At 36.6% G+C, this 26782-nt stretch overlaps 1 protein-coding gene and 1 long non-coding RNA gene across 2 annotated transcripts in view; one reads left to right on the top strand and one right to left on the bottom strand.

Annotated features, from left to right (window-relative positions):
• Positions 1-293: 293 nt before the first annotated feature.
• Positions 294-25494, bottom strand: LOC125339295. The gene is made up of 3 exons (XR_007208523.1): positions 24752-25494; positions 19431-19436; positions 294-348 (listed from the first exon to the last, which is right to left on the bottom strand). It is a non-coding gene; the product is annotated as an uncharacterized LOC125339295 (long non-coding RNA).
• Hpgd (15-hydroxyprostaglandin dehydrogenase) overlaps positions 10190-26782 on the top strand; it is a 29780-nt gene continuing 13187 nt past the window's right edge. Inside the window, exons 1-4 of the mRNA XM_048330396.1 lie at positions 10190-10352; positions 10684-10807; positions 14145-14251; positions 22693-22789. Of these exons, the coding sequence (XP_048186353.1) occupies positions 10260-10352; positions 10684-10807; positions 14145-14251; positions 22693-22789 (421 nt within the window). The 5' untranslated portion in view covers positions 10190-10259. The remainder of the gene's footprint in view (positions 10353-10683; positions 10808-14144; positions 14252-22692; positions 22790-26782) is intronic.

Below are 26782 nucleotides of genomic sequence, written 5' to 3'. Positions count from 1 at the left end.
ACCTTTTACTTTCTATCATTTCATCACCATTATTAGTTCCTTTGTTTTCTTTTAGCATAGTTACATGTCATTTTACTTTCAATCTCAATCATCTTGTCATCATAATGCATTTTTAGAATATATTTCTAACATGTAAGTTCTCTTTTATAATTCTTTTATTTATTTATTTATTTATTGGCCAGTCCTGGGCCTTGAACTCAGGGCCTGAGCACTGTCCCTGGCTTCCTTTTGCTCAAGGCTAGCACTCTGCGACTTGAGCCACAGCGCCACTTCTGGCCGTTTTCTGTATATGTGGTGCTGGGGAATGGAACCCAGGGCCTCATGTATATGAGGCAAGCTCTCTTGCCACTAGGCATTATCCCCAGCCCCATTTTTATAATTCTTAATAAATTGTCACACAAAATAAAAATATTTTTAAATATTTGTTTATTTACCTACTTACTTATTCATATATATATATATATATATATATATATCTTTTTAAAATTTATTTATGTCCTTATTGTCAAATTTTAGATCTTGAAAGACAAATGTGGGATTTGTTAGGTATGTAACAACAAAAATAGATATTCAATTTATTACAAGACATTTTATGTCCACCATTTACTTTATGCACTATGCTTGGAATGTAAATTTAGTTTTTATAAAAAGAGCGAGTGGGCAAAGAAAAAGAGGGAGCTGTAATTGATGAAATTTTATGGAATGTAACTATTGGCAAATATATGCTTTCCATTCTTATTGTAGTTCTATGTCTTTTTAAATTAACTCAATTTATAAAATATTAATTGTAATGGACAAGTTAACAAGCCACAACATCATGTCTTACTCAAATGGAGAATTATTTTGCCTCCTGGACTCTTGGGTCTGGAAGCTAGCTCCTGGTTGTAATCATATCTGCCTCACTTGCAATTGAAATGTAATTAGGGCAATAGTCAAACACAGGATCCTGTTGCAGATAAATAGTAAAATCACCTCATTACAGTTTCTGGAATTTATCTATGCCAACCTTTTCTCCAATCATCTCAATCAGTCCTTCGAAAGTGTAACCCCTTGAACATTTTTGTTCTCTGACACATGTTAACAGAAGGTCTTGAATCACAAAAGAAAAATTTTAGGCATTAAATATCCTTTTCTAGGGTCAATAATAAACTCATGTTAAAAATAGCCATATAATCTCTTTCAATCTTCTAAACCCCTTATGATCTTCAGACCATGTTTGCTTTGTTCCTTCTAGTTCAGATAAGGTACTGCAAAATGAAGAAAACTTCAAAAAAGACCAGTATTGTAGAAGTTACAAATACTAAAAGAATTTGGCATTATTTTGTTCACTACTTTGTTTTTTGTTTATGTGGTACTGAAGAATCAAACGCAGGGCCTCAAGCGCACTAGGCAAGCACTCTACCACTAAGCCACATTCCCAGCCCCTTTGCCATTGTATAATAAAAACATCGGTTTCTCCCTCTCCTCTCCCTTTTAACACATGTAGATGTCATTTCAAGTATTTTGAATTGCATATATTATTATCATCACCATGACTTGCAATTCTTCTCCTACAAGAGTATTTCACTTTCATAATATTCTTTAGAATACTGTCTTTCTTTTCACTCTAAAAATCTTCCTATCATCGTCTCTTATTCTCTTCTCAGGTCCTGCCACTTCCTTCGAGTATCTCTGCACCACAAGGAATCCCCCGTGTCCCTCACCCAAATTCCTTGATCACAATCCTATATTGTTATTTTTATATCACTTATCACTACTAACAATAACCATTTTTCGATCTCCTTTAAGTAGCTGAGCTCTGTAAAGGGAGAAAGGCTACCGCTACCCTAATCCTATGACAGAGCCAATGATATAATAGATATTAAGTATTTGTTAAATAAACTGTTAATATTCAAAACATTAATGGGTACAGTGTGCACATGGAAAAGTCAAAATGAAGCCAGCTCTGAACAACCAAAATTGCCTTACTGTAATGTACACAATATTAACCTTGGTTAAATGAGTAAGTGAATCAAAGTTTTCTTTGATCTGCTGACTATTCGGAAATATATTATTTTCTTCTCAATCAGCTTCTTATCTATAAAGGTAATCATGAAGTAGAATTCTTTTTTTTCCCTTGGAAGATTTATTTTTTTTTCAAATTTTTATTATCAAACTGATGTACAGAGAGGTTACAGTTTCATACGTTAGGCATTGGATACATTTCTTGTACTGTTTGTTACCTTGTCCCTCATACCCCCCTCCCTCCTTCCCCTTTTAAAGTTGAATTCTTATTGTCTCAAGCCTGACACATATTTATCTTCATATTGGTTATGGTATATTTTTATTTTCTCTGAACTTTCTATAGTGTCTGTTTTGAAATACAAATAGTAGTCTCAAGATTTCTCTCTTTGGCCAACAAGAATATTGTAATGCAATTCCCTAGTTCTTAAAATCTTGGTGTACGGCTGGGGATATAGCCTAGTGGCAAGAGCACTTGCCTCGTATACATGAAGCCCTGGGTTCGATTCCCCAGCACCACATATACAGAAAATGGCCAGAAGTGGCGCTGTGGCTGAAGTGGCAGAGTGCTAGCCTTGAGCAAAAAGAAGCCAGGGACAGTGCTCAGGCCCTGAGTCCAAGGTCCAGGACTGACAAAAAAAAAAAAAAAAAAAATCTTGGTGTACCCATCAATTCTTTCTGGTTAAGGTTTAACAAAGTCACATTGTTCTGTTTTTCCTTTATTTATCTACCTGTAGAGACTGAAACTGAAAAAAATAAGGAAAGTAGTTTGCATACGCTTTTTCTTTCAGTTGAAAACAGATATGCCTTGCCCACCATTATAAAACTTTAATTCAGTCACACGTCTCACTCACCTACTCTACTGAGAGTCACAGGTAATAAGACGGTTAGGGTCAGAAATAATTTCTCAATTTTTGAAACTCCTTAGTTCAAGAAGAATAATCAAATTAGTCTCTTCACATTTCCAAGTACCAGACCTTAACTGTAAGTGTTAGGTGTTGAGTTGTACGTGTAAGGTATTGAGTTGACTATGCCTCATAAATTTATTCAAGCAAGATTCTAATATGTACTATAGATCGTGAATCACTTAACATTTCTCAGTAAGTCTACACTGATCTTCACTAACATCTGAAGAGCAAAAGGTTTGTGACAGGTAGAATGAAAAAAAATTGACCTATAGCAACAACCCATGATCTTAGTTCCACTCTTCTGTATCCCAGGATTTTTGTGGATTCTTCTCATTTAGCAACTTAGCCAGGGCTTAAGTAACTCTTAGCTGTCAAGTCCCATACTCTCACTCGGGGAGAAGAGAAAGGAAGCTGAGGGAAGTGGGGACTTGTGGAAGAGAAGACAATCGGATACTTTAGGGGAACTCTCCAAAGTTCAAAAGTAAAAAAAAAAAAAATTCCAACAGATGAAATAGTTCAAGTCCACAGAAATCCCCTACTCAAAACGTAAAACCCAATATGCAAGCATCACTTTTCATTATTACAAAGCCTGTGACAAATTTTAAAAGCAGGAAATGGGTGAGAGTGACCAGAGGTCTCATTGATCTTCTTCCCCATGATTTTGTCCTGTCAAGTCATTTCTTGTGGTTGGCTTCAGAATGGAGACCCCAGTCCCTTGCTGTTCTCACAGCTGTTCACATTACTTGGCTTTTTCCCACCCTACAAATTACAGCAACATGATGGGGTAAATACTTTTGCTGCTTTCCTGGTCGCTGACTGCAATTCATTCACTAAGAGCCACTACATTAAACTTCCAAACACCCAAGCCTGAGAGGTATCTCTGGGGTTTTAAAGTCATTCAGTGATTTCCAGTTGTTGGGAGAGTAATGTCTGTTGCCCATTTGCATGGTTTGCATGGCTTTCTTGATCTTACATTGTTTCCAACCTCTTTCTCTATTTCTTTATGCCCCTACTCATCAGTGTACCTAGCTCTAGCCTATATTTTAATTTAATTTATTGAAAGATCTCCCTTTCAGCTTCGGGTTCTGACAGTCAGATCTAGAGTTTGCATCTAATACAGGCCTTCTTACTGCTGACAACACTGCCAAGGTCCGAGATCAGGGGTTAGCACACACACACACACACACACACACACACACACTTCTGACCTCATCTAATCTTAATTATCTCCTAGAAGCCTCATCTCAAAATACTATTAACATCTGACTTTAGGAATTTCATTTCCAGCACCTGAATTGAAGGGGACATACTCAAACCCATACTAGCATCAGAGATTTTGTTTCAAAAAGAAAAAAATAGTTTAATCATTGTATATACAATCATATAAAAGTATGGTAAATATAATTTTTTTTTGTCAAGTGGTCTCTGAGAGTCTGATCCTACAAGTAGAACACCTTGGGATGACTGATCACCACTGGGTATGAGATTTTTTTATGGGTCCTGAGGATTGAACTCATGGCTTAGGCACTGCCCCTGAACTTCTTTTGCTCAATGCTACCACTCTACCACTTGAGCCACAGTGCCACTTCGAGGTTTTTTCTGAGTAGTTTGCTGGAGCTAAGAGTATCACAGACTTTCCTGCCACAGCTGGTTTCAAACTGTGATCCTCAGATCTCAGCATCTTGACTATGTAGTATTACAGGTGTGAGCCACAGATACTCAGCTAAGACTGTGATATCTTCACAGACTGGAAAAACCTAAGCAAACAACTGTCCAGTGTATATGTGAGAATATACATTGGATCAAAGAATTCTAATGTAAATGTAAAGAAATCACTATTCAGACCTGTCTAAAACTACTGCTCAGCTATAATTACAGGAAAATAAAAATATATGCCACTCTGCCATGCCTTGAGTCAAAGCTTCTTCCTTCAATTATCAGCATAAGTGACCTTCACCAAGGACTCCAAACTCCCCAAACTTGTTTTCTCTCACATGTAAAATGACCACAATAATAACTACCTCATAGTTTGGTTGTAAATAATAAATGCAATTATATGTGTACACATATATCATGATAATATTTATATAGAATTTGCTACAGGGAAGTTACTACTAATCTAAGCAATTGAACTGTATTTATTTAACTTAGTGAATTGCATTTATTTAGCTTGTGATCTTCACAATACCTTGATGAATTAGGTTGTCTTATTAACCTCATTTTACTTGCCCAAAATCGTACAGCTAATTAATATTGAAGTTGAATTCAGACTCACGAGAATCTTGATTGCTGAGTAGCTGCTAAGTGATTTCTTTGCCTGGAATCATGTTCAATATCCAATATTATAATTGCATTCAGGGCATAATCGTTGCTACAATTTTGTAATATCTTTATGTTAAAAAATTCATGTGCGGAAAGAAACTAATTCAAAAATGGGAACATTTTCACAAAGCTATACACAATGATGATGTCCTCAATTTATCTTATTTTTAACTATGCCTTAAATTGTAATGACAAAGCACTGTGATGATATAAATAGATAGCCAACGTGTAGAAGTAAATAATGTTTTAATGTTGTGAACATACAAGCTGAGAAATGCATATTAAAACCCACAGATCCAGGGGCTAGAAATATGGCCTAGTGGCAAGAGTGCTTGCCTCCTACACATGAAGCTCTCGGTTCAATTCCCCAGCACCACATACATGGAAAACAGCCAGAAGGGACGCTGTGGCTCAGGTGGCAGAGTGCTAGCCTTGAGCAGGAAGAAGCCAGGGACAGTGCTCAGGCCCTGAGACCAAGGCCCAGGACTGGCCAAAAAAAAAAAAAAAAATTAAAAAAACAACAAACCCACAGATCTAAGAGCTGTGGCTTGTGGCTGTAATTCCAACTACTTAAATGGCAGAGATTTTTGCCACAGCAAATATACCAGACATACTGCTGCTCTCCTATCCTCCCAAGTATTTGTGAGATTATAGATAATAAAATCATGATCCAAGGATAACCAGAAAAAAAAGTAAGACCCTGTCTAAAAATAATAACATATGAAGCAAAAGTGGTAGAGCTCTAGTGGTGGATTGCCTGACTAGCATGCAAAAGGTCTTGCACTCAAAAACTCAGGACTGCCAACAAATAAACAACAAGAAAAAATACTAGCAGAGTAGGGGGCATGTTTACTGGGCAAATAGTTGGGTATTTTTAGAGTATTGTGTAAAATTAAAATAAAGGTTTAATTTAAGACAATAAAATCTTAAGACATTTTTCTTCAAAAATTTATCAAGTTTTCCCAACTATTTATGTATAAAAGTAATCAGAGTATGCAGTAATTCTCAACATCTTAACCTTTATGTTGTATTAAAACAATCAGAACTGGAAAGGGTGAGTGGGGTTGGAAGGAATGGGGGAAAATGATGGAATGAACGATACTGATCAAGATGCATTGTTCTCATTATTACTAATGAAGGAAACAATAGAGCCTATGTTTCTTTGAGTTTGGCTTACTTCACTTAATAGGTTTTTCCCCAAGTCTTTCTATTTCCTTATGAACAGGGCAATGTCATTCTTTGTGATGGGAGCATAAAATTACATTGTGTATCTATACCACATTTTCTTGATCCATTCATCTACTGAGGGGATACCTGGATGGATTTCATATCTTAGCTATGGTAAATAATGCTGCAATGAACATGGTTGTGCTGGTAGCTTCACTGTGATCTTGTTTGTGGTCATTTGAGTAATTGCCCAGCAGTGGGATTGCTGGATCAGAGGAAAGGTTTGCCTTTAATTTTTAGAGGAACCTCCATACTGCTTTCCAGTGTGTTTAGGTTTACGTTTCCACCAACAGGGTAATAGTGTTTCCTTTTGGCCACATCCCTGCCAGTATATCTTATTACTTGTTTTCTCAACAATAGCCATTTTAACTGGAGCAAGGTGCATTTTTTGTGGCCAAAGATGTTAAACATTTGTTCATGAGTCTGTTGTCCATTCTCATTTACTCTTCAGAGAAAACTTTTAAAAAATTTCTTTAGCCCACTTATTAACAGGGTGGTTGCTTCTTTGAGGATTTATCTTTGGGAATTTATTTTTTGAGCTGTAAGTATATTTTAGACATGAGACCCATAGTTTCCCTCATTTGTAATAACTAGTATGCAACCTAGAATAGTCCTAGCAGAGGATTATAATAGCTCAATAGCTATGTCCATATGACCATATAAAATGATGCTAACTGAAATGAGCTCTAAGGCATGGAAATAAGTGTGTGTGTGTGTGTGTGTGTGTGTGTGTGTGTGTGTGCTATTTACAGTTCTTTCTTTTTTCTTTTCTTTTATTTCCTCTGGCTTATTTCCACTGTTTTTTCATTTTGGTACCCTTTGTCTTCTACATAAGTTTATCTGATTTCCAGAAGGGAAAGGAAATTACAGGGAAGGTGGGAGAAAAGGTGAACCAATGCAACAGTGATATTCACTAGACACTATGTTGGTAATGAACATTACAACTTGGGAGGTGGGGAGGGACAAAGAGAAGCTGAAGAAAATGAAATGTTCTCACTATCTAACTTATGTAACTGTAATCCCTCTGCATATTACCTTCGCAATAAAAAATAAAGACACAATGTACTCATAAATTGACAGGTTAAATGGAAACCCTTTTATTCAACTACTTAAAGATAACAAATAGACTGTGAAATAGGCATACATAAATGGGAGTGTTGAATTGAAACTCCTCTGTACAATCATTTAAAGTTAATAAAAATTATTAAAGAAAATAAATTAGAAACTTGCTAATCACAATACATAGACTTGCCATCTCAGTAAAATTTCTCTTTTTTTTCTTGACCATAGCCCATATTTATCTGTACTGTTCTTTATTCATTTGGCCGGTAGAGAGCACTCACATCCATCTGGTCTGGATTCTGGAGGAATTCCAGAGAAAAAAGACTCAGCCCTCTGGAATGGTACCTAGAGATTAAGCAAACTACAATATAGGGATTGTGGTTTTCAAGAGAGAGATTTGATAACTGAGTGGGAAAGCAGAAGAATGTGAGAAGAGAAGAACTCTCAGGTGACAGAGGATGCATTCATGGCCATGGTACAATGAAAATCCACAGAATAAGGAAGAGATGGAGCAATACCCTTCAGTCTAGAGATTTTTAAGGACTTTAAACTTAAGCATGTGTAAGCAGGTTTTGATTGCATTTTAGAGCTTGATCTGGAGACCAACTGTTACTGCAGTGCGAAGAGCTGAATGAAGCAAGGGAGTGAGGAGTGGAAATGGAGAAGAAAAGATATTGAAAGATCCTGATGCCTAGGTTGATGCCTTTGCTATCTATTAAAAGAATGATTCTTCACATGACTCTCTACTTCATGTGATTGATTCTTTTAATAATTCAGATGCAATTCATAAGGACTAATATCTATTGTGTTAGTACTCTGTTCCAGGCATAGTTTATATGCATTTTCTAATTGTTTACTAGTACTGAATCTACACCACAAAGACTTAAAGATACTTGTCCGACATCACACAGCTGAGCCATAAGAGTAATAAAATCCAAAAATTCTTTTTTATTTCTTTTCATCCAGAAACCCCCAAAGTACTTCCTGTTCTCGCATTTCTCATTTTCCCTGACTCTGTCTTTTCATCTAAACCACTACCTCTATACTTTATTAAGAGGAGAAGTTACTGGCCTTCCTATTTTTCTTTTTCCCATTAGTATCCAGTCCTTTACTTTCCCTGTGCCACTGGTAGGCTTGAATCTGTAACAATATCTACCTTCCCATCAGCCAGACAGTTTCTAAATATTCTACCCACCATTCCCCCTATGCTCAGCTATGCCCTCTACCACTCCTTTCTGAAAACTATTTCTTCCCATAACCACTACAGAATTCTACACTCCCGACATAGTGAGTGCCTTTTCTCCAGTGCCTTCCTAATAGATGAACAGGGCTTTTTCCCTCTCTCCTGGGCTTTTGAATCCTCTGAGTGATGCTGAGTCTCTGTTCCCTGTAATAGGATTCTCCCACTCCCTCACCACATTATAGTTTCTTCTCTCATTATTAAAATAAATACTGTACTATGTCACTTTCTCTCTATTTTTTTTCAAGACCCATTTGCAAATGTACTTTAAAGACTTTGGCCTCAATGGCTTCCCAGCAACACAGATTTACATGCTCTCTCAAAAACACATCCTCCTGCCAAACCAGTCACCTTCTTACTAGCAGGCAAAGAAAATACACAAAGGATTCGTTCTGCTGTGAATCTGTCTTCGCCCCACCCCCTTCTCTTCCCAAGATCTTGGATTTCTTTCTTCTTGAAAATAAATGCCAATGAATTAAGATGATGGAATTAAAATGAAGCCTGCCTCTAGTTAGTGTGAGAAAGAGTACAGAGAGAGAAAGAGAGATATACAGATAGACAGAGACAGAGAGACTTTGTAAACTAGCAAACTAGCAAAGTCACCCTGGTTGAAAGTGCCTGGCACATGGCTAGGCCTCAAATCCCAGAAAGGAAAGGACCCTGTGACCCATAATTTAATCCTGAGCCTTGCAAAGCCAGGGTGATTCAGAGAGCATTCCACTGCAGCGATGATTCTTTGGGCTCTTAGAATTCCTGTGCTAATCTAATGACATCTTACACCCTCCAGATGAGCAGATGACACACAATTGACATAGGTCCGAAACGTGTCAACAAGATCCTTAAAAGTTCCAAATATAATAGGATACTAAATATTAAGAGTCAGAACGAATGTCATATCTCATCTCCAACAGCTAAAATGCAACCACAAGAACAACAGTAGTAGTAGTAGTATAATGGTGGTAGTAGTGATAGTAGTTAATAACGTTAGCCCTGCCCTAGCTCAACACCCACATACATGGTCACACAGAAAACTTTAAGACAGGAGAGCAACATCTCCCAGATGGTGCTTTGTGTGTTTGCTTGCTTTTGTGGTCTCTGCTCTGCCAACAGGACTGGCCTCTCCGGCGCTGGAAGAAGGTCTGTTTTAGAAAGAACTTCTCAGGTTTTCCCCCTGCGGGCCGGTTGGCTCGCCCCCAGCAGGGCAGCCACTGGCCCGGACTTGGCCTTGTGGCTATGTTTCTAAAAAGTCAGGCCAAAGATCGCCACGCTCGCGGTGCTCCCAGGGCTGGGAGCAGGTGACACACACTTGGTTGCGGGCTCCCCAGCGCTGGTTTGACAGCTTCGTCCCCGCCCACGGGCAGGATTAGAGCGACGGCCGGGGCTGCACACGCCCGCCCGCCCGCCCAGGGGGCCATAAAAGCAGCAACCGGCTGTGCGAGCGGGCGCAGAGACGCGGAGCCGGCCCACTCGCCCACCACCCGCCCAGCCTCCCGCACACCATGCACGTGAACGGCAAAGTGGCGCTGGTGACCGGCGCCGCGCAGGGCATCGGCAGAGCCTTTGCAGAGGCTCTGCTGTTCAAGGGGGCCAAGGTAAGTTCTTTGCCATCACCCCCGTTCCCTGACACCCGTCAATGCCCTTAGAGGGGGCCGGGAGTGGGGAACTGGGGTGCGCTCCTTGGGGGTTCAACCCTGCTCCCTCCCCCCGCCCCTTGTCCCTTCCGAACTCTGCTGAGTTGCAGACTTTCCCGAAAACAGCCGGAAAAGCTTGACTTTAATTGCCTCATTGCAAATCTATGAGAGTCTAAGAGAGGAGTGTGTTGTTTATTTAAGTGCCCGTGTGTGCACGTGTGAATGAGTGTGAATTTCAATTTCAGGAGCTTGCTCACACCTCCTCTATGCCCCGCCTGCCCCTTGATTTCAGGTAGCGCTGGTGGATTGGAATCTAGAGGCAGGTGTCAAGTGCAAGGCCGCCCTGGACGAGCAGTTCGAACCTCAGAAGACCCTGTTCATCCAGTGTGACGTGGCTGACCAGGAACAACTGAGAGGTAAGACCAGACCTGCGAAGCCATCCATCAACTGGGAACACGCCCTGGACATGCAACAACCTGAAGGCAGCCGGGATAAGCCAGCAGCGCCTGCCTGCCCTGCGGCCATCTCACCTCCCCTAGTCAGCTAACACTGTGCGCTTTCCTACCTACAACCCAAAGCCCTAACAGCTAAGGAAAGGACAAACGAGACTGCAGAAAGATCCCTTTTATTTTAGTCATTGGCCAGCACATAATGTAATCATAACGCCTTTGTATATTCAAAGGCAGTGCTGCTACAGTGATTATTAAATGATTGAAATGGCAGAGGGCCCATGGAAGTTGAAACAGGCTCAAGGACCATGGCAAACAATCCTCAGAAAACAGGAAGAGAACCCAATGACATTGTAAGGAGTGTGTGTGTGTATGTGTGTGTGTGTGTGTGTGTGTACTAGCATTCAAGTAACCAGATGTTTTTGCTGGGTTTTTTGCCCCCTGGAGATAATACTTTAAAAATAATAACTTCTGGGTTAGCACTGGAGAAGAAAAGTTTCTACCAGCCTTTCCTCAATGCCTTCCTGTTTCTCTGTACCCTTAAAATAGACCAGTCCATTTGTGAAGCATCATAGATAATATTAGCATAGACAATAAACTCATTGGTGGTAAATAGAGCCTCAATAAGTTATCTTAAAACATTACTTTTCAAGCAGAAAAAAATAGAATCTCTGTATGTCACAAAGTTTTATTCGAAATGGCTGAATAAATAGTTAATAAAGAGCAAGAAATAAATAAGTCATCGCTACATTTTCAATCCAGGAGTCAGAAAATGTCTCTGGCGTCCAGCCTAGTATTGCCGTGAAAAGCACACTGAAGTGTGAATTTCTTTTAAAATGTTTCAGCTATTCTGAAGAAGTGAAAATTAATTGCCAATGAAGAAGAGACTATACCTAAAGTTCAAGGACATTGATTCAAAGGAAATTATGCAATTAAAATCTGAAAATGCTTATCAAGCTCTCTAACAACAACAAAAAAAAAAGAAAATAGGCAGGAGCGGAACAGATCTGTAAACACAGTGCTGGTAGAACATTTTGCTAGAGGATAATTTTGTTGATGGCACATGACATTGTGGTTCAATGTTACTGAGTCATGTCACATCCCAGCATCCATTCTGGTAAGAAAGGAAACAATCTAAATAATCTGAATGTCCTTTCTATTTCAGTTTGTCAAGTTTCACAGTTATTGTTCTCCCCAGTATTTGAAATCAGAACCTTGACTCTAGCTAAAGTATTCCCTAGAGATAAGTGATTGAGGAGGAAACACAACATAGAGCCAATTCTTTTACTTTTAGGATTTGATATTTCCTGTACTTTCAAAACTGTTTAGCTTCATCAAAAAATGTTTTAAAGAAAAGATAAACAGCTGCAAAAGTTCAGGGAAATAGATTAAACCTAACTCACTTTACAAGTTAACAGACTATAGCAAGAAAGTTTTAGGTAAATTATAAAAAGGGCCACAACACAGAAATGTTAGCAAGCACTAAATTATAAGTCACTTCACCCCCCCCATTCAATGTGATGTCAGAAACAAGATGATGTTTACCACTAAAGACAGAGTATAAAGAAGGCAAGGGAGATGAGAATGAGGAAAGGATGTTTTTAAAAGTTGCACATACATATTTCATAATTTGGTTTTCTATAAATTGGGGATTGTTTCTGTAGAGTTGTATAGGGAAAGAGGAACCTGGGATCAAAGGGGGGAAAAAAAAAAAAGAAAAATGTGTACTCCCTGGATGACTTTTTCTGGAACTAATTTGAGATCTGAAGAAACAGTTTTAAAATTCCATGAAAAATAAATGAGCTTTTTTTTATTTGTTGTTATTCTTTTCCATTCAGGAGAATGAATTGAAGGGTGCCTGGTACAATGCATTCTTTGACAATGTATGTGCATGGTGATTTATTCCTTTGGGTGCTGATTAATCCAGGTCTTGCCAAATATGCTTGGTGGCTCTTAATAGTTCTGTGAATATGTTTCAGTCAAAATAAGGCTGGGGATATGGCCTAGTGGCAAGAGAGCTTGCCTCGTATACATGAGGCCCTGGGTTCGATTCCCCAGCACCACATATACAGAAAACAGCCAGAAGTGGCGCTGTGGCTCAAGTGGCAGAGTGCTAGCCTTGAGCAAAAGGAAGTCAGGGACAGTGCTCAGGCCCTGAGTCCAAGGCCCAGGACTGGCCAAAAAAAATTAAAAATAAAAAAAAATAAGCCTTCCTGGAGATTTAAGAATGCATTTCTGTCTTATGGGGAAATAATCACATTTTCATGCATAGAAAGTCAAAGAAACATTGTCAGTCACTAGAAGGATTTAAAAGCTGCTCACAGAGAGAATGAGTTTCTCCTTACTAAGGTGCTAAAGATGAGTTTGAACTGGCTGAAAGGGGTTAGCAAGAACTGCATAAGTGGTTGGACAGTATAGTGAATGACATCTGGTCTTAGATTCTATACCCACATTTCTCTGAATGAAGATAACTGTATACAACTAATAATGTAGAACTAGTAACAAAATAAAAGAGAAATGTACAATAGTAAGCACAAAAGTTTAATTGATAAAACCAACTGAACGAAAATTAGACTTTTACAAGGATAGTAAAACACCTGAATTATGACCAAATACAGTAAATGCACAAGAAAACCTATGTTTACATAACACTTTGTAAAATGTTATAGTTTGTTTAAAAATTCATTCAAAAATGTCTGTCATAGTCTATGTCATAGAACTCCAATAACGTCTTAAGAGCAGAGAGGTGATGGATGCTCAATTTGACTTTAAAAATCTCAATTTAGGTTGCTTAGTCTTCTAAGACTAACTCCAATAACTTACTGATTACAGGACATTAATGTGCATAGAAAATAATCTGGAGATAGGTGAAAGTGTTATTCTAGTTAATAATTACATGGTGTCTTTGCTGTGGTTGATTTGTTTTTGTGTCAGTTCTAAAGCTTAAATTCAAAGCCTGGGTCTCTCCCTGAACTTTTTGTTCAAGGCTAGCTCTAACTGCTACAGTTCTACTTTCAGCTTTTTGTTGGCTAATTGGAGATAAGATCTCCCAGAACTTCCTGCCAGGCTTATTTTAAACTACAATCCTCAGATCTCAGCCTCCTGAGTAGCAAAGCCTCAGTACTACTGACTAATGCCCCTGGTCTACAAACCACATGTTAGGAAGCAAGGAATTAAGTAACACCAAATGAGTATAATTTTTACTAGGCAGGCAAATAAAATAAAACTTCATTTCATATCATAGTGTATGAATTCAATGTATATATAAAAATTAAATACCTTCCTATAATTTTTTTTTAATCAGATACTTTTAGAAAAGTTGTAGACCACTTTGGAAGACTGGATATTTTGGTCAATAATGCTGGAGTGAATAATGAGAAAAACTGGGAAAAAACTCTGCAAATTAATTTGGTAAGCTGTTTTACCTATGTTTATTGCCTAATATTATTTAGTCATGTGACATCCATAAAGAAAGAAGTTTTCTACATTCACAGGAAGAAAAGAATGACTTACAGCATAGAAAAAGTACACAACACTAAAATCAAAGCACTTTCTTTTATATATGAGAATGTACATATTCAGGAAAACAAATGCAACTTAAAGTGTTAGGAGAATTATGAAAAATACATAATTAATTGCCTAACTCTGGAGTTGGTATACTCTTAACTTCGCAGCCCAGAAGTCCTACTCGTATGACTTGTAAATGAAAGATGATTTTTGCACTTTAAGTGGTTGAAAAAAATGAAATGTATAAATTTGAAAGTTAATTTCTGCATCTTGTTGAGTTTAATTGGCACCAGCCACAGGCATTTGGTTATGTATTGTCAATGACTGCTTTTATGCTATAATGGTACAAATGAATCTTTTTTACTACAGTATTTGACCCTTTAAAGAAACTTTAACTATGTTTATTTAGAAAATAATAAGTGTGTGTGTGGTGTGTGTGTGTATCATTCTGGGATTTGAACTCAGGACCTCATGCTGAGCTAAGTGTTTTATTGCATGAGCCATGCCTCTAGTTCTTTTGCTTTTAGATCACTTTGCAGATAGTCTTCATTTGCAGGAGCTGACCATGAGCTCTCATCCTCCTACCTCTGCCTCTCAAGTGTCTGGAATTACAGATGTGTAACCACTATGCCTGGCTTAGAAAACACATCTTAATGTAATGCAAGGCAAATAGCAGAAAAAGAAGCTAAAGTGGATATTGAGCTTTGTAGATTTAATCAAAACGTGTGTGTGTGTGTGTGTGTGTGTGTGTGTGTGTGTGTGTTTGCAACAGGTTGGTGATCATTTAGCCCTGAACTAAATTGCACAGAAGATAATGTTAAGTAATAGAATTCTCACACATTTTGACATAAGTGTGTTGATGATCTCATTCTATAAACATTTGCATCATTAAACTATTGGGGTTTGATAAGGCCCCAACTTGGTGCCACTCTTACAAAAATATTTTTAAAAAGATAAATCTTAGCTAAAGCAAATGTCAGAAAAGCCTTCCACTGGTGATACATGTCTTGTTCAGAATACGCTTGCTAGCATTGAAAAACAGGCAAATATAGTCGTGTGGCCACTATTTATTTCTGTGCAAGTGTAAATGGAATGACTTTTTACTTCATACAAAACTTCTAGGACATTAGATTTTAAAAAACAAAAACTAGCTTACTATGTTTTTGTTCCTTTCCTAGTAATCAATATAATATCTCGAAGATAGTGCTTAGTCAATTTTTGGCCAAAATTGAAATTCCACTGAGTAATTACTCAACTGTAATAATTTCCTGAAGGTAATAAGAACTACAGTGGCTCATAAAACAACAGAATGAATAAGTCTCTCTTATTCCATCTCACCCCAGTAAGAATGTCATATATCAAGAAAACTAACAATAACAACTGTTGGAGGGGATGTGGCCAAAAGGGAACCCTACTTCATTGTTGGTGGGAATGTAAACTGGTTCAGCCACTCTGGCGAGCAGTATGGAGATTCCTCAGAAGGCTAAATGTAGAACTCCCCTATGACCCAGCAGCCCCACTTTTGGGTATCTATCCAAAAGACCACAAACAAAATCACAGAAAAGCCACCAGCACAACAATGTTCATCGCAGCACAATTTGTCATAGAGAGAATCTGGAACCAACCCAGATGCCCCTCAGTAGACGAATGGATCAGGAAAATGTGGTACATATACACAATGGAATTTTATGCCTCTATCAGAAAGAATGACATTGTCCCATTTGTAAGGAAATGGAAGGACTTGGAAAAAGTTATACTAAGTGAAGTGAGCCAGACCCAAAGAAACATGGACTGTATGGTCTCCCTTATTGGGAATAATTAGTACAGGTTTAGGCAAGTCATAGCAGAGCATCACAAGGCCCAATAGCTATATCCTTATGAACACATAAGATGATGCTAAGTGAAATGAACTCCATGTTATGGAAACAATTGTTATATCACAGTTGTAATTACTTTCAATGTCCCATGTGTATCTGTAGCTTCTATTATTGATGATGTTCTTGTATCACCTTCCTGTGGTTGTACCTACACTATCTCTGTAATGTTATCTGAGTATATTGGAAACCGTGTATACTGGTATTGGATTCAGGAAATTGAAAGGGAATACCAAATTTGAGAGACAGAGGGTAAAAAAAGACAAACAACTACAAAAGCAATACTTGCAAAACTGTTTGGTGTAAGTGAACTGAACACCTGGGGGGGGGGAGGGAAAGGGGGAGGTGGGAGGGGGTTATGAGGGACAAGCTAACAAACAATACAAGAAATGTATCCATTGCCTAACGTATGAAACTGTAACCTCTCTGTACATCAGTTTGATAATAAAAATTTGAAAGAAAAAAATTATAAAAAAAAGAATAAGTCTCTCTTAGATTACAGTACCAAAAAATCTAGCCAAATCTGATGGATTCCTAAATTACTGTAATCAAGAACAAAAGATACAAGTTTAGAATACAAATACCCTCCTTGAATTTGTTTTAAATATGTGCCTTCAGTGTTAATGATTCATTATCTTTAAAAATAACTTTTAAATCTGTTTGTCAAATTTACCTCAAAATTCTTCTAGGATTCTAATTGAAAATATTAGGCACGCACATGTTTCCTGATTTGAGTCATGTCTATAATTTTTTTTCTCTTTTAGATAAGCAATATAGTAAAATAAATGGAAAAATATTATAAGGAACAGTATTTATGTCTTACATTAATTTTACTTTATTATGGCATCTTAATATTTAATACATCATTGACTTACTAGTTAATACCTAACATCATATTTGTGCCTGTGCTTATTAGCTCATAAATATATAATGTCCTATCTGGTTCAAATGTCAATTATACCTTTGCTTTGATCATCCTAATTCAGTCAGTTGCTGAACAAAGTTATTCATATGTAAATGACAAATGTCAGTTTGCCTACTCTTTCAGTAATTCAGTCCGTTTGAACTCTTTTACACATTCATAATATTCAAGGCTTAAATTGATTGTGAATCTAATTTATTGATATTTAATTTATTTTTATAAGTTATACCCTATGTATTTGTTGCCTATAATCTTTTGATTAATCCTATATCTCCAGATACCAGTGCCCCATAATTTTTTCTTGCTTCATATTTACCTTTTGTTCCCTTTTTGTACATCTGTATTCTTTTCTTATGCATTTTATTTCTTTCTTATACCTTTTTATTCACATTTACCTGATTATTCCTTTATTTTAAAAATGTAAGTAATCATTCATTAAATCTCTTTTGGATGTCGTAGTGTGAGTTCTAGTTTTTTCATCTGTGATTACGTATTCATAGATTTAAACCATTCATGTTTATTTTTACTAATATATTCTATTATCTAATGTTTACTGGATTGTTTTTATTATTTTTCCTTTCCTTTAATAAATTCATTGGACAGTTTCAATTTTTACCACTGGTAAGAAAATCATGCCTTTCTTTTTATTTTTTGGTTATCTCTCACATACTAAAAAATCATACTTCTTTACATTCTTTGTTAATTGACAAAATAAAAATTTTGAGTACACAGTTGGAAACAAAAGTAATTACTAGAAGTATGATCTGTGTGTGGTGGGCCTTGAACTCTGGGCCTGGGCATTGTCCCTGAGCTCTTCAGCTCAAGGTTAGCACTCTACCACTTGAGCCACAGCACCACTTCTGGCTTTCTGGTGGTTAGTTGGAGATAAGAGTCACTCTGACTTTCCTACCAGGGATGACTTTGAATCTTGATCCTCAGTTCTGAGCCTCCTGAGTATCTAGGATTACAGGCATGAGCCACTGGCACCTGGCTTCAGAGTATGTTTTGATAAATATATACCACTTTAGAAAAACCATACAAAGTCATGAGAAAGCACAATCGACAGAGAAGCTGTCTTCCTATTTTATAATTGCTGATATTGAAATAGCATGTTACTACAGATATTTGTTATAGATAAATGTCACAAGGATAGAAAAATCCTATTTTTATTTTTTATTATTTATTTATTGTAAAAGTGATGTACAGAGGGGTTACAGTTTCATACGTAAGGCAGTGGGTACATTTCTTGTATAACCTATTATGGCTTTTCTCTTGAGAAATCAGCTACATATAGAGTTACTATTGAAAAACATGAAAACATGAAATGACCCACAAAGGTACAAGATTCAAATGATCATTCAGGTAATACAGCATATCTGTGCAGATAAACAGTAAGGGTAGACAAACACATTGCAAGCTGGAAAGCACCTACATCATCTACAAATTTTCTAGAAGACAAAATTTTATGGTGACCTCTTTTTATACAACTTTTCTTGGAACTTGTCATAAGTCACTTTTTAGCTTAACTTCAGATATTGTTTAAATTTATGGAGAAAGAATACAATATAACCTTTGTTAGTCATACACACATTAAATATGTGTTCATTCTCCTACCTACACCCATTGCAAATTAAAAACTGAGCAATCCTTATTTTTTTCCAAAGTGATTAGCTGTTAGTCTAATGCAAATATTTGTATGTGCTTTGTATAAACTTTGTTGACCAACTTTACTCTGGATATAATTTGCTTCCTTGGTCTTATGCAATTTCATGTTTGTCTTTTTGCAAGTTTTTCCACATTGTCAGAGATAACAACTAAGCTAGCAAACTTTATCATCTATCCATCTCCCCTTTTCCTTTCCTTTCTTTTTTTGGTGCTAAGGGTTGAAATGATGGTTTTATATATGCTAAGCACTTACTCTGCCATTACTCTTTTCTTCCCACATTCCATATATAACTCTCTCTTCTGGAATCTTCTGCAACTTATTTCTTCCATTCTTTTTTTTTTTTTTTTTTTTTTTTTGGCCAGTCCTGGGCCTTGGACTCAGGGCCTGAGCACTGTCCCTGGCTTCCTTTTGCTCAAGGCTAGCACTCTGCCACTTGAGCCACAGCGCCACTTCTGGCCGTTTTCTATATATGTGGTGCTGGGGAATCGAACCCAGGGCTTCATGTATATGAGGCAAGTGCTCTTGCCACTAGGCCATATTCCCAGCCCATTTCTTCCATTCTTATACAGTTTACTGATTTACTGGAATTATTTTATACTTATGTAATTTATGCTAGCAAACTATAACCTCTTTCAAGACATGAAACTATTTGTGTTCTTACAGAGTCAAGATGCCATTAATATTTATTGAATAGACTATTGTGTGTTATGTTATATTTTGCATACTAATATTTAGTTCTGTGTTTAGGCAGTACCCTAGTAGAGAAGTACCATTTACCAGTATCTTTTGTCCTTCCACCTTCATCATTGAGCAAAGATACCTCTTCCTTAATCTTCACTTCGCTGTTGTCACCACTCTTTCCATGCAAGAAATAGACTGAAATCTCCCCAGCCTTTGTTTCAATACTCTATACTTCCTCTGGAAGCTGAGGCCAGCAACATCAGTGCTGTTTATAGCTGCTCCAAGTTTACAAGGAATGTTCAAGTTAGAATGAGACTGTGCAAAACTATTGAAGCAGAGGTAGACATTATAGTGAATATTGCTAAGAGTTCTATAATGCACTTCTTTTACTAATAGGCCTAAATAATTCTTCCTCATTCAGGTAGGAATTCTAATCTACTCAATATACAACTAGCTTGTATTAAAGTCTTTCATGAATGACTTTATCTAAAAATAGTAGGTGTTGGGGTCAGAACTGAGGTTCAATCCTAAATCTAGCATGGTGAACAGATTCTCTGATATGGAAGTTAGCAATCTGTGAAAGAGGGAAGATAAACACAATATCTCTGAGGACTATTAAATAAACCATAATGTATGTGAATGATAAAGCATAATGCTACCATGTTCAGAATACATTGCCATTTCACTGCCTACATGTTCTCGCTTTCTTGTTGTTGTTATTTTGGGGTGTTTTTTTTTTTTTTTTTTTTGGTGTTGGTTCTAGGGCTTCAACTCAGGGCTTTTTGTCTTTTGTTTGTTCATGTTTCTTTCTTTCCTTTCTTTCTTTTTTTTTTTTAGGTACTGAGGATTGAACTCAGCACATTGCATGTTCCAGGCAAATGCTTTGCCACTACTCTACACCCAACCCTCATGTTCTCATTTTTACTTTTATTTCTTTATTTGCTAGACCTGGGGCTTCAACTCAGGGCCTGAGCACTGAGTGTCCCTGGCTTCTTTTTGCTCAAAGATAGCACTCTACAACTTGAGCCACAGTGCCACTTCTCGCTTTTCTATATATGTGGTTCTGGGAAATCAAACCCAGGGCTTCGTGTATATGAGACAAGCACTCTACTACTAGGCCATATCCCCAGCCCCTCATTTTTATTTTTGTATGAAATGGATTCTTCTGCCTTCCTGCTTAGATAAGGACTTGAGGAAGTGGATAGAAATGATGTTCATAAATATGTTGACTCCCAAGGAAGCTGATTAATAATTAAATTAGTAACTATTTGTGCCATTACTAGCCTATTACATCTGAAGATCTAGTTGAACGACAGTAGGAAGAGTTTCCTAAATATAAGTAATTTAGACAAGGGACAAAACAATAACTTTAGCACTAAAGCAAAAAAAAAAGGGGGAATATTAGAATGAAAAATAAAGTATAATAAGGGATTTCAGAGAAAAAAAAAAGGTGTTCCATTAAATATTCTTTGAGATCTGGGTTGGCTACATCTTTCAGATGTTAGGAACATAAAGACCAAGTGTCAACAAAGCTCTGAATAGCTGAAAAGAAAAGCATAGAACCAGGACATATAAATAGAAAATCTGTTCATACATGCTAAAAACTTGGGTAGATAATAACAGAATCTGACTGACTTCAGTAAGTCCAGCCATCTACATATTTCATTCTTTTATAAAAACAACAACAACAATGTATTCCTTTAGCATTTAAAAGGTAATCATGTGGAGATTCTATTCATTCTCCCTAAGCCTACTTATAGTAAAATGACAACTGGCTGCAATGGATCAAATTTTCAGCTTATCTTTTTGTGTGAGAACTATTGGGAAGAAGATGCATCTATGAATGTTTGCCAAGGAAAGTCTTTGTCAAATAGAAAAAGGAGCTAAACACCAACAATCTCAATGCAAACTCAAACAGTGAAAAAGAATTAGATATTAAGAAGTCAAAAATTCGAATGTATCCTTTTTAAAAGTCCAACTGGAGAAAGTAGTTCCAAAATTTAAAAAAAGAAAAATAATAATAAGTTGTCAGAATACCAGTCTTCTCCCTACAGTCTTTCTGGAAGTAGTATGTTTTTTATGTTACATTGAAAACAGGAAAATTTCTTATGTGTGGTAGTAAGTAGATAAACAGTGAACTATGAAGAAAACTGTAAATAATGATGAATAAAGTTAAGTGATAGGCATTACTACAGACAATATTTCCAAGTAGCACCCAATCTCCACTCAAACTAAACTAGGAAAAATCAGATATGTGATTTCATATAACCCAGACTTGAAATTTTATTTTTGTTTGTTTTGGGTACCACAGATCAACGGCATCCTTGGGACCTCTTCTCTTTTCATCTCTCGTCCCTACCATCTTTTATATTTGTTTCACCTTCAGGATACTAACTTGATGGTTATCCATTTCTGTCATCCCATACATCCAATATGGTGTAAAGCGAGCAATGTAATCATTTCGTTAAGCTTTTCTTAAGGACAATAAAAAGAATAATTCTTCACCTGCATCCCATTCCTCAGCTGCTGACTGACCCTCAGGCCTTGGTTTCATTGGCCAGGTCTGAATCCAATGCAAATTCCCTAACCAGTTGCACTCAAAGAGAATAGAATTTCTATGACTGAAAGTTTGTCTGTGTCTACCTTAAGCCTGCAGAAATGACTCTCTCCTTTGCTACATGGAGAAGTAGACTGGAATTTCTAGTAGAAGTAAAAAGAGGAAAATATGAAAAGAAAAGGAAATCAGAAGTATCCACTATTTTATATTTCAGGGTCTCAGCGAATTAAACAGTTCAGACAAGTGTTAACTATTTAGATATTAGAAGCTTATGCTAAAAAACCAAAAGCAAACAAATTTGTCTCCTATACTTAGAAAAAGAGAATGAAATTCTAAAAGATGTTGAGAGTTGAATTAAACTGTAGAACACTGTTGAAATATAATCTTTATTATAAAAAATCTCATATTGAGTAACTAAATGAAGTGTGGTCTTCTAAGGCTATAAGTCATATAACTGTTAGGCAAGAAGTACAAGGACTCCAGGCACTAATGACTAGCTGTATATATAAAAAGATACAAGACTTTTCATCGATGATATTTGCAAACTCTCTGGATTGCTGAAATAATAACAATAAATTTAGTACTTGAATGTATGATAACATACTCATGAGTCTCCTGCTCTTTTCACTTAAATATCTGGATTAGGTTTCTGTTATTGGTGGAACCTATCTCGGTTTGGATTACATGAGTAAGCAGAACGGAGGTCAAGGTGGTATCATTATCAACATGTCTTCTATAGCAGGTAAGGTCAACTATTGCATTAACAATAATATGCTCATGCCATTTATTTGCACCACAAAATATAAGTCTTTAAGACTTGAAACCAAAACTCTGATTACTTATGGCTCTATGCCAAAACTCGAATAATCAAAAACTTGAACTATGTATACTATTCTGTATCTTTTTAGTTTTTCTGATTGGGGTAATATTTTAAATATTTATGTATCTATTTTATATATGTATATAGTTTATATGTTATTGTATATAAAACATAATATACTATGTATAAAATATAATATTGAATGCTATATAGTATGTATATTATATTTATATATTATTTATATACTATTTTAAATATATATATGTTCCCATAGTTACTGGTTTTAAAAGATTGTTTTAACCCTTCTAAGCAATAATGCAAAATGAAAGCACTTTTAACAAAATATAAAGATTGAAAGTGAAACCCTGTTCTCCAACCCTCATCCACAGTACTTGCGGAACCAAGCATAGTATTTTGAGCTACCTAAAGCTGAATCCATTGTTGAATTTTAGGATTTTTTTTACTTATCTAGGAATCATTGTCAGATCGTCCCTAAATCATTAGAAAGCTTCCCCTGAAGAGATTTACAAATCTTTAGACATTCTAACATATACACTAGCATCTCATTTTCTCCAGTTACTTAAATTCAAGACATCCCTAATGTTATTAACCACGCTAATTCTGTAATTTGCTCAGGATAATCTGGTTACTTTTCCTAATATGACATCGGATTATAAATTGTATCATTTCAATTCTAAGGATGCATAAATGGTGAAAGCTTGAGTATTACTAGAAAGAGCTGTGTACTCTAGACAAGGCCAAATTTTAGGTTCCTGGAGACTTGAATTCTAGAGGCAAAATGGTGAAGCTAAATTTACCTCAACATATTTCATGTAAATGATTATTTGCATTCATATACATACAACAGGGAATCCGTATTTTGGTTCCTCCCATGTCTCGCATCTAAAGCAAGAGATGTTTCTACCTTCCTTTCTCACATGTCCCCACTTCATTTAATTTTAATAAAATAAACCCTGGATTAAACTTTGGGGAAAATGAGTTATTAGGAATTCAGTGAGAAAATTGTTTTCATTATCTGTCCTGGCACTGTTGCAACTCAGTAACTATGCTAGCATTCCAAACTACTTATCCCTTGGAGTTTTACCCCAGCACACTAGGCAACCCCACTTGCAATATATGTCTTTATGCACACTACTTCCTCAGTAACTTGCGCCAGTTTCTCCCTTTGAGATGCAGACCTCACATATGGCATATTTATTCTATCCCTTGTCTTTGTTCATCCTGGCCAGTTCCTGTTCTGTCTCCTCACCCAAGGCTTTCACTAGCTCATCATCAACTCACAAAATCTTGAAACTAACTCCTAGTCTTTTATCCACTATCCAAGAATCTCTATTCTTGGCCTATCTGAGATTAGTTTGAACAACAAAAGTTGTATAGTGATATAAGGTAAAAGAGGACCCCGTAATCTTCACTATTTTTGTCAGATATACTATCAACAATGGTGTTTTCAGAGTGGACACAGGTGGAAGTCAGAATACCAAAATATCTTACAGGAGTTATCCAAGTGAAATTCCTAATGCTATCTTTCCATGCCTTTTCCAAACCTTCCTTTCTTGGTAATGTTTTTTGTCAAGTCTAGATAATTCTGGAAAGACTTCAGTTTAAACAGGGTAGTTCTCACGATCCCTTCGATTGACTCTGCGGATGTCTTCACTATCATACTAAAACCCTAAACACACACACACACACACACACACACACACACACACACACACACACAGACACTGGTTTGAGCAGAGAGGTTAATGAGTAATGGGACATTGACACAAATATAGCTTCAAATGAAATTAATGAGCATGGCAAACAGAGGAGTAAAATGGAGTACATGTGCAACTTATGAAGTGGTTCTTTATCATTGTTGACCATATAAATGCTGCTAGTTTGGTTTTTGTTTATACACATTACATCCAATCATATTCTCACATTCATTCTTAACTACTAAACAAAACTCTGAGATTTCTGCTCCAGAAACATTAGTTGAACTGATATGTCCCAAGAAGCAAAACATTTCAGGTGAAATAAAAAATTGATCATCTTCCTTAGTTTCTAGGCCAGAGATAAGAAAAGTACATGGTATCAGTCTCTATACAACAGTTCATGACATAAGCAAGGGGCCTAACCCATAGTTACAACTGTAAATTTTCAGGCATTGAAGTCAACTACTGGCTATGTCATTCCACATTTAGCTTTTTAAGCCATTACAATAGAGATTAATTCAATGATACCCCAATTTAAATTTAAAGAAATAATGTCAAATGTGCCCCATAAATTAACAGGCAAGATGAGAATCAGCAGTGGTAATAAAAGGAGTTTTGTTGTACTATATGTTAGCAGATGTCATATTATGGGTGCTGATCCTGGATTGTAATTGCTCATATGCTAAGGGTCATGAGTCAGTGAGCCATAATTCCTTTTCAGCTCATCCACCATTCCCCATGCCGTTCATGGAGATTGGGTCCATTTTGCTGTCTCTTGTGTTAACGTCTTTAGGAATGCACATATTCAAAAGCAGTAGATAAATTTGAATATTATTAGTGACCCTTTGGAGTCCTGGATATATTAAATGGGGGGAGGGGTTGTACTTGTTATACAAAAAACATGTAGAGATAAAAACTTTAAAGTTATTTTTCTGTTATTTTCTTATTCATTCTATGAGAAATAAATTAATAATAATAAAGGGGAGAAAGATAGCCTTGGGAAGCGAATACTCTTCTAGAACAGAGCTCATCCAAAGTTAATGTGCAGGAACATTCCCTAGGGACTTTGTCAGCTGCCTGTTCTCTGATTCAGTGAGACTTTGTACTAGGTCCTGAAATTATAGTCCCTGTGATTCAGATATCTGGGCCTCTAGGGATGTCTATAGTAATCTTGAATGACCAAAAAAGCTCATTGGAGTCTTGTCTGACTAGAGTATTAGCAATGACTGAAGTTTTAGGAAAGAGGATTTGGGTAGAATACTAGGAAAAACTTTCTGTGAATTAATCACAGTGAAGTACAATTGGAGCTATCTTTCTGGAGGTATTATGAAAGCTTACGTCACTTTTTATTGGCATGTCACATTTTAAAATACAACTTTAAGGCAAATATAAAAATGAGGGGAAAGAACAAGATCAGGGGATGAGGGGTGTTGCTGCTCTGCAATAGAGCACTTGCCTAACAGGCATGCATTCCTGAACTCCATGCTCAGCATACAAAAAAAGATAAATTGTTCTGCTATATGGAAAATTACGCGAGGAAGTACATTTTGTACTTTATGCAGAAATGTTCTCTCTTTGTCATCATTTTAGAGAAGTGGTCATTGAGAAGGGCAGGTGGGTGAGTCTGCTCTCTTTTGGTCATAACAAAAATATGTAAACAGATTCTTGCTTTATAGAAAACCTGCTGACTCTCAGAATTCATACCCTTAGATTGACAATTGTGTGTTTTTTAATATTTATTGTAAAGGTGATGTACAGAAGGATTACAGTGACATAAGTCCAGTAAAGAGTACATTTCTTTTTGAACAGTGTCACTTATTCCCCCACTGTATTCCCCCATTTTCTCCTTTCCAACTCCCCTCTCCCACAAGTTATATAGTTCACTGTCAACACAGTGTCTAGTATAACTGCTACATTAGTTCACCCCTTGTCCCACCATTTTTGTACTCCCCCTTACATTCCCCAAAGTTCAGAAGTCAAAAACAGCAACAAAGAGGAAATTGAACCTTTGTGATCCCCTTCTAAGAATATCCTCCTTTGGTCTCAGTGTGTGAATGTTTAGAGCCCTGTTCAATTTATCATGTCCAAGTGTAACTTTTTGTCTTTTACAATTCATTATGTTTACTTTATAGGCACATTCTAATTACTACATATGGGGGAAACCATGTGATACATGTTTCTATGTCTCTGGCTTATT

This window comes from Perognathus longimembris, chromosome 21 (assembly GCF_023159225.1).
Source record: "Perognathus longimembris pacificus isolate PPM17 chromosome 21, ASM2315922v1, whole genome shotgun sequence".
In the NCBI taxonomy this organism is placed as follows: Eukaryota; Metazoa; Chordata; class Mammalia; order Rodentia; family Heteromyidae; genus Perognathus; species Perognathus longimembris.
The sequence above is the reverse complement of the archived record's forward strand: the minus strand, read 5'-3'. Positions and strand labels throughout refer to the sequence as shown.